Consider the following 9,632-nt stretch of genomic DNA (forward strand, 5'->3'; position numbering starts at 1 on the left):
CGAATCAAATGTCAGTAGATGATGGAAAGAAAAAAGCATAGCTACACAATGTAAACAAAACATTTTAACTGATCTATTTATTTAACTGATTAGTTCTCATTGAATTCACAATTACAAAACTAGCGGGTGTGTGTGTGTCATTTAGTCATCTTAGTTGGTCTGTTTATTTTTCGTTGTTCTTTGTATTGATTATTTTATGACCAATGATTCGACATACTAAACGACAATTCAAATATCCAGGCAGAAATTTATAAATTCAGTTTTTGAAAAGACATTCATAACTAATGATAAACTCTTAATAAATTAAATCTATGTATAACACCTTTATTCATGTCTATGGAGGAAAATCAAATTACCAATGCTTACTAAACAGATGTATACTTCAATGGTTAAAATCATGGGTCAGTTGAAGCTAGACCACCATGGAAAACCTGGAAGCACTGGATGGCCATTTCGTCCCAGTATGGGACTCCTCAGCGGTGCGCACTGTAAAACCCATCAGATGTATACTAAGATCTCTGCAACTTTTTTAGTTTTTAAATTTTATACTACTATTAGTAGTTAAAAATTAAACGCGAAAATTTTCTCGCTCCTTCATTCTAAACAATGATAAATGAAACATAAAACTCATTGCAAAATAGAAGATAGTGTTTTTTTTTCTCTAGAAAAACAACTCATTAAACAAATATTTACAGAACTTTAGAAATTTTTCAAGAGTAAATATGGAAAACAAGAGAAATATTAAGATAATAAACCAAAAGACAAAACAATACAGATTGAAATTAGCATTGATAATTTTCATTTGAATAGTTGATGTGTTTTTTTTTGGAAAAGTTAATCGATGATACTGATAACGATGTTGATGATGGTGACATTGTTGTTGATGTTATTGTTGTCATATACTTGTTCCTTGAATTCATAACAGATAAAACAGCTAAATCATTAAAATCATCAGTATCTTGACGATTACGAAATCCTTTAGCAAATGGATTATTATTAATCTTTATACGTATCACATCTGGATTTTGATAAGCTGTAACTGTATAGAATTGTGTACCAGGTATTATATAAGAACCAATTAATTCTAATTGATTAGATTGACTAGATATTCCTGATGAACTAGATGTAGGATGATAATAATTTGATTGATTATCCATTAAATGATTTAAACGAACAACAGAAATTCTTGGAATATAATAATGCATACTGTTGACATGAATCTGGTTTATTGGGAAAGAAAACAAAATAGTGAAGTGGAATTGAGAATTGACAATTGAGAAATGTGTTATTTCCAAATAAGCAGTAACACATTACTTGAACGTTTAAATACTTCATATAAATGCATAAATGCACTACTGAGGAGTCCTACAATAGGACGAAACGGCTGTCCAGTGCTTCCAGGTTTTCAATAGTGGTCTAACATCAATCGATTCATAATCTCAATCAACAACTTAATCATCTTCATATCCCTGTACTGATAACGAATAAAGAAGAATTTTCGAATCTTGTTGTCCAGCTTGCTTATTTACAATTGATGGATCATTGATTAGTGACCGATCTTTAGTGATGATTGAATTCTATCAATCAACCTGCAGTGTAGCTAGTGTTATATCTTCTCATCAATTCTATGATATTCGTTCCGCTATAACAGATACTAATCTGAATGACTTGGCATCACATACACTACGCGGAAATGTTAGGTGTCTGGAAGTAGTTAACAGCGCTGTCTGCTGAATACAATCAACCACCTAACAGCTGACTGATTGTTGACTTACATAGAGTAAACGGGGTTATAATCGCATTCATTCTTTGTTTTCATTTAAATCCCAAGTTTGTTGTCGCTCTTATAAATTGTATTCTATTATCTTATTCACCCTAATGTTTAGCTTTCTTTCTTTCCTCAACGTATCATCAATATTTTTCTGGTTAGCGTTGTTTTGCGAGTTAGTTTTCTACAGGATGATGTCGCAAACCCCATGCCTAACCCTCCTTCCCTACCTGGGTTTAGGACCGGCAGTAGCCCTAGAGGGGCTCCAGGTGGAGTCCCATTGAATAGAATTAGAAAGAAAGGCCCGGGACAGAGTAGGTTGGAGATTGCTGGTTGGCAGCCTATGCTCCATTAAGAGTAACAGGTGTATATAAAAAGTAAAAGTCAAAAACTTATCATCATCAAGTTAATTTGAACTTTTCTCTTTTGTTTGATAAGTTGAAGCTAAATTCTTATCATAGAAGGTCACATGTTGTTCATCAGCAGTTAACAGATAGATGATAAAATTAAGTATCTATAGGCTATAGTTAACAAAACTACCTTTTCTTCATTATTGAAAAACTTAAGCTTTTAACTCTGAACAGGGATGGCGTTTCAAGGGGAAACAATTAAAACTTTTAGAAGTCAAAAGAAAAAGACAAAAACTTAATGGTAAGATTATAGTTTATGGACGACCTTTGAGTGATACTAAAGTGATCCTGAGAGTATCCACCTAACAACCATGACTAAATGAAGGTTATAAACCTGTTTGAAGAATTAGATTTATGATTTACAGTTGATGGTTAAGGGTTAGGAATTAGATTTAAGGATTTTCATCATGAACTGACATCAGTTATAATGCTAAAACGTTATTTTGCCAAATGGATGAATGAATTTCGCGTCTAAATTCAAGACCTGTTATGTTTTATCGGATTGGTTCGTCCATAAATTGTAGTCATGCCGAATATCCTGTTCACTAGTATTGGTCATATATTTGAATTCAGTTAGATTGGAAAAATGATCGTTACTAGTATAGGGGTTGTGGAGATTATTAGGTTTTTGATTGAGATCATGAACCGATTCTAGTGAGAAACCGTGATCAGTGGAGCTAATCCATGTCCGGTAGAGACAGGTATCTACCTCAGTACAATGGAAATTGGTCGCGTAATTTCGTGGATTGGTTGATATTAAACACTATAACCATTGGATGCCGGCTCAGTGGTCCAGTAGGTTAAGCGTTCGCGCGCGAGACCAAAGGCCCTGGGTTCGAATTCCGCTGACGGGATCGTGGATGCGCACTGCTGAGGAGTCCCACAATAAGACGAGCCGACCGTCCAGTGCTTCCAGGTTTCCAATGGTGGTCTAACATCAATCAGTTTATGATCTCAATCAAAAATGATCATTGTTGAATGATTTCTGTCAAAATATATATATAGGCTATTCTTGTATGTAATAATCGACTTAATCTTCATTAGTCAAATATGAGAATGGATATTTGAACATGTATATTTTCTATACTCATTGATCTCAACAGGAAATGAGCGGAATAAAGAGAAAGAAGCGAAGAGGACAGAGAGAGAGAGAAATTGAAACGAAACGAAATGATGCGTGTTGGTGGTTGGGGGGTGCGAGCCAACTTCATTTAGTCAAGCATTAGTCGATATTCATAGTCCAACAAAAATAAGCTACAGATATGTCATGAATAGGATAAGAAGTGTACACTCACATACTTTAAAGGTTGATAAGTGAATCATTAACCAGATCAAAATGTGACACAAAAAATTAAATGCGAATAGATCAACCTATCAAGAAGCTAGAATAAAGGATATGGGGTTACCATAGTAACTGACATTACATCACTTATATATATATCTATACATTGAAGAAATGTATTTTAAGTAAAGAAGAAGAAGAAGAAGAAGAAGAAGAAGAGAAGCAAAACTTACCATATTTTTATAGGGTTTTATTTCTTTAGTATTTGTAATTTTAACCCGAGTAAAATTGACACCAGATTCCATCCAATATGCACCAGTTTTAGGGGATTCTTCTTGAATATAATATTTACCTTCTAAAAACAAAATAAAGAAGATAATCAATATTCATTGTTTTATTTTATTAGTTTATTTGAACACATAGAGGGGGGGGCACCAGATATACATATATATGCGCCACACAAAACAATGAGAATGGAAAGAGAAAAAAGAAGGTAAGGTGCGGATGTGGAAAAAAAGAACAATAACGACCACAGATTAGTGTATCGTATTGTAATAATGGGAGAAACGGAAAGGTGCAACCAGAAGAAATTCTTCCAGTTAAGGAAGATACAACCACTTTTTATGAAGGAAGTAAAAGAAGATTACAGCAGGATCGCTACTGGCTTCTATTCTGAGCTATATCTGATAACGTCTCTAACCCCAGACAAGGAGTCGTGAAGGACCAACAGAAGCCAGGCCTTTATAGCTTTCTTTCATACCACGACACTATGTCATACACTGACCACCTCTTCGCTTCTTCCAACAAGTCTCAGAGTCGGCAAAATAATACACGACGTGGAATTCTCTGAGACGACATTCGTAGAACATGTCCAATCCACCGAAGTCGATGTTTCTAGATGTTGACATCAATTGGATTATTGTCTCATTAAAACATATAGACAATCTAATAAATAATCTAAATAAACATCGGTGAGAGTCTAATGTATAGACGAACCAATCAGGTATAAGATAAAAGATTTCGAATTCTGGTACGAAATTCACTCATCCATTTGACTAAATAGAATTTCATCATTCTAGCTGATATCACAGTTCATGATGAAAACCAGAAATCTAATTCCTAACCCTTAACCATCAACTGTAAATTATAATTCTAATCCTCCTGTAATGTTTCATAACCCTCATTCAGTCCCACTTATTAGATGGACACTATCAGGATCACTATACTGTCACTCAATAGTCATCTATAAATTATAGATCTCATCTTTAAGAAGTTGTAATACTTACCTAATGTATGAGAATGATTTAATACTTCTGATTGACTACTAATAATCCAACGATCACCTTGATGTTTAAATATATGTGGTTGTATTAAAAGCATATCCAATAAGAAAATATATTGATCATTTGGATTTAAACCAAATACATACACTGATAATGATGGAAATATTCGTCTAAATAATCATTGAAAGAAATAAGAAAGATATGAAATAAACATCATGATGAAATTCATTGAATCAATGATCATTTTCATAATAAGAAATGGGTAAATTCTAGTAGTTAAATGGATTACACGATGGCGGACAGTACTAGGTTCGAGTGCCAAAAGTGAACATCACCTCTGAGATACAGGTACATCCAATTGACGAGTTTCAAATAGGAAGAAATGTTTATTTTATTTATTTTATTTTAACATATAGATATTGGTACAAGGAGGCACCAAATACATATGCGCCACACAGATCTAATTTGATATATATGAGGGCTGTGATACTGACCGGGTGCCCAAACCGAAGCAGGTGGTTTTCTTAGGGGACCACACCCGGAACCTTCGACCTGAAGGTCTGATCCACAAGGCAGTGGAGCATCATAAGCAGATTCAGTCTCATGGAAGCTGGTGGCCAACAATTGGTTCATACGCCATTTGTTCCCGCATGATACTGGGTTCCATATGTACCTTTGGTTTGGAATCTGGTTAAAGCGCCGGACATTCGCTTTTCGTCCTCTCATTTTCGTAAACAACACCCGTGGTGCGAGAAGGCAGTGAGTAGGACTTCCCTGGCAGAGGCTATATATGCGTGGCCATATGAGAGCATCCTGCAGCACCAATCTTTGTTCTTATTCTCTTTAAAACTAGTTTATGTATGGTTAAGTGATTGGTTACATTTAACTATTAACTAGTAAACTGTAAATTTCAATACTAATTTGATGTTAATGTCCAAATATTCAGATCACTGCAGCAATTTGGAAGACTCTGTCGGTCTCTCACATTGTACTAGCATTCCATGTACCTAAATACATGGTCGCTCTGCTTGTCAGAAGGAGGCATCAGACTCGTGACTTCTGAAGGAACTCGGCTTTCACCATGAGGCGTCATAACTCTTCTAAATGAAGACCTTCTGACTCCCAGAGTAGAGTTTAAAAGGGTTGAATAATATTTTCTGGTTGGCGTTTTTTTAGCGAGTTAGCTTTCTACTGGCTGGGGTCGCTAACTCCATGCCCAACCGTCCTCCTTTATCCGGGCTTATGACCGGCAGTAGCCCCTGGAGGGACTTTTGGCGGAGTAGTCATATAAATCACTTATACCTTGTTGAAGTAAACATAAATTTCATAGTTTACAGCATCGATTGAATTTAGTTAGATATTAGTTGAAAACTATGAACTAGTATATAAACATAACTTGATCAGTTACCAAGCGATCTCATTCTAGGACAATAACGATTGTGTTAGCCCATTTTAATAAAATATTACGAAAGTATTTGTAAAATCCATACAGAAACATAATTTAGTATTTGGAGTTAATGTTCAAGGAACTCTTGGCATTCATCAGCAAGGTATGTCTATAATCTTGAAGGATCTACTAACCCCTGATAGATTCAATCCAGTGTTAATCAGATTCACAGTCAGAGACGTTACTACTAAGCTATTCAGGTCACTGCTGATATTTTATAAGAATGTGATGTATTTACAATTGATTGACCAATATCATTTATGTAAAGTCCTTCAATACTGATCATAATCGATCAATCAAGTAGTAATAAGATGATTAGTCTCGACATTGTGTACACTATGTGAAATTATAAGGTGAATGTTAGAGATAATCTACGTTCGATAATGTGTGATTGAGTATACTGAAAATAGATCCAAACTATCATAATCATTTGTTTGTTTATATTTTATTGCTAATGATCCATTCAAGACTAAAATGATCAGCTATTATTAATGAATAGACTCTGTTTATACTTGCCTACATTTACCTGTATCATACAAAGTGAATAGGTTAGTAACTGGATTAATAACCAACTCATTGATGTTTAAAATGATGAGTAATAGGTATCCATGTTAGTGTATCTAAGTACTAAATTCGAAAATTGAATCATATATTACTCTTTACAATTGATTAGTCATTGGGTAATGATCAATGCCATGTATGTTAGGTCCTACTTAGTGTTGATCGAATTCTATCAGTCAGATTGCAATATGTTCACCAGTCTAGGTGACTTGACATTGTGCACACTATGTTGAATTGTAAGGTGGTGGTTGGAGGTAGTCAACAAGAAACCCTCGACCTAAGTTTCATACTACTTGGCATTTATCATCAACAAAGTGCAACTGTTTTATTTTCGAAGGAACTGATTCTTCCTAACATTAATTTTCAATGATTTCACTTGGTTACTACTCCTATAAATCTATGTATTTAAACAACACACACACACATACACTTTTGGTTGCTATATCAACTAACCTTCCTGTATTTGTAGCTATCATTTCAGTATTATGTAAATATATATCTGACCAAATTTTTTGTTCTTTCAATTGAAAATAAATATGATTATTATTATTATTATTATTATTATCCTTATTGGTAATACATATCGTTTGAAATTGTGCCATTGTATTTGGTGGATTAAATTGATTCAATATTTCATGAATTTCATTACATGTTATAAATGGAAGTAAACTACTTAATTGTTCATTAGTAATATGAAATAATTTGGTTAATTTTGTTGTCGTTGTTGTTGTTGTCGCTTTAGATGGTTGTTGTTGTGAGGATGGTGATGATGATGATCGTTGTTGTTGTTGTTGTTGCTGGGGTAATATTGATTTTAATCGATTTTTATAATTGATTGTTTCATGATTTATATGTTTTTTATATTGTTTTCTTTTTTGTTCATGATTATAATTATCATAAATATTGATATATTGATTATACGATGGAAAATAAGATCCATTCAATATTTGTGTAGAATGTTCTTGAAAATATTGATTATCATTTATATTTTCTTCATAGATAGTATTAAATTGATTATTGATTATTGTTGAAGGAGGATAATTATCCCAATTATATTGATTAAAATTTGATTGAGATCTTGTTATTAATGGATAAGAATTTTCTAATGAACATAATTGACAATTAAAATATTGATTTTTTGTTTTATTAATTAAATAATATTGAGATTTAGGAGATGTTGTATCCACAGGTAATTTTTCATTATGATGATCATGATCATTATGATCACGATCATGATCCGGATCATGATCATCATAAGTCAATGGATATGTGATTGGTTGTTCATTATGATGTATAGATGTAATATCTTGATTATTGATTATATTATTATTATTATTAATATAAGTAGTATCTAATGATTGAATAGGAGTATGATATGATGTATTATATGGATCTATATTGAATCCTTTTTGAATAGATTGAATATGTTTAGTCATATCTATAGTATCATATGGTTCTATAATATGATCATAGAAACTATTATGAATTGGATATTGATATAATATTTCATCTAATTGATTATATTGAACATTATGAAATTCTTGAAATGTTTTCTGTTCAATTTGTTGATACTCTATCGGTTGCTGTTGTTGTTGTTGTGGTGGTGGTGGTGGTGATGGTAGTGGTGGTAGTGGTGGTGGTTGTTGTTGTTGTGACTGTTGCTCTTGTTGCTGTGGAATATTCATATCTGTTGAACAATTTGTATAAGAATAATGTACATATTCATTATGTTTCCATGACGGACTTATACAATTACTATTAGTTAAAATTGATTCACAATTTGTTGTTGTTGCTGTTGCTGTTGTTGTTGTTTGTGATAATTGAGATAACCAATCTATATGAGTGTTATATTCATTTGATGGATTAAAATAACTTGATAAATTATTAAATGTTTCAATACTTGATGATGATTCACCAAAATTCAATTGTGGACTTATATCAAATACATCGAATTGTTTCATAGTTTCATGTTCTTCATGATCTTTGACTTCTACTTCTACTTGTTCTTCTTTTTCTTTTTCTTCTTCTACTTCTTCTACTTCTTGTACTTCATATTGTTTAATGCTATGATTATACTGAAGTTCTGATGAACAGGATGGTACATGTCTTAAATTATAATGGAGAGAATTTGTTGACATATTGAATGGATCATTCATATTCTGAAGAGAAATGATTTTTTCATGATTATTCATTTGTAAATTATTTAAAGTAGTCGGTGTGGAATATGCTGAAGGATAATGAAACTCCATGAATACAATGATTATGATTCGTTTGTATTTAATTCTATAAAAGAAACAAAGAGAAATGTTAGATGACTTCAGTGTAATGTGATCAGTTGCAATCAATATTCAAGAAATTCAATGGATAAGATCATGTGTCATTTGAATCTAGACCACCCTCTCCCCTTGCAAGACTCGAACCGAGGACCTACTGGTTTCGCGCACGAGCACTTAACCACTAGACCACTGAACCAGCCGGCATCCAACAGTGTTAGTGTCTAACTTCAACTGATCCACGAAATTGTCCCACCTTCGTGGATGTGCACTGCTGAGGAGTCCCATGATAGGAAGAAACGGTCGTTCAGTGTTTCTAGGTTCTCCATGGTGGTCTAGTCTCAATTGACTCATGATCTTCACCATTGAAATTACTATAATATCCACAAAACACATCTGATATTAATCAATATTCAATAACTTGATAAAACAACTTGATAACAATTTATCAAGACAAATGTTCCTGATGAAGTTTTGTTCTTTGAGTTGAATGGTTCAGCTGTGTAGTTTTCATTGTTCTTCTAAATGATATAATCAGTTAAATGGAAGCTTTTCTCATTCAAGTCTATAAAAACAAGTTGTGAATGATATATATGAAGAAATTTGAA

General features: G+C 33.0%; 1 protein-coding gene across 1 annotated transcript; it reads right to left on the reverse strand.

Moving 5' to 3' along the window:
* Nucleotides 1-782: 782 nt before the first annotated feature.
* TBR1 (T-box brain protein 1) lies at nucleotides 783-9,000 on the reverse strand (the record flags this gene model as incomplete). Its single annotated transcript, XM_051219421.1, has 4 exons — nucleotides 783-1,220; nucleotides 3,694-3,815; nucleotides 4,747-4,913; nucleotides 7,205-9,000. The coding sequence occupies 4 exons, from the start codon at nucleotides 8,998-9,000 to the stop codon at nucleotides 783-785; spliced, it is 2,523 nt and encodes an 840-aa protein (XP_051065241.1).
* Nucleotides 9,001-9,632: the final 632 nt, after the last annotated feature.

This window comes from Schistosoma haematobium, chromosome 6 (genome assembly GCF_000699445.3).
Source record: "Schistosoma haematobium chromosome 6, whole genome shotgun sequence".
Lineage (NCBI taxonomy): Eukaryota > Metazoa > Platyhelminthes > Trematoda > Strigeidida > Schistosomatidae > Schistosoma > Schistosoma haematobium.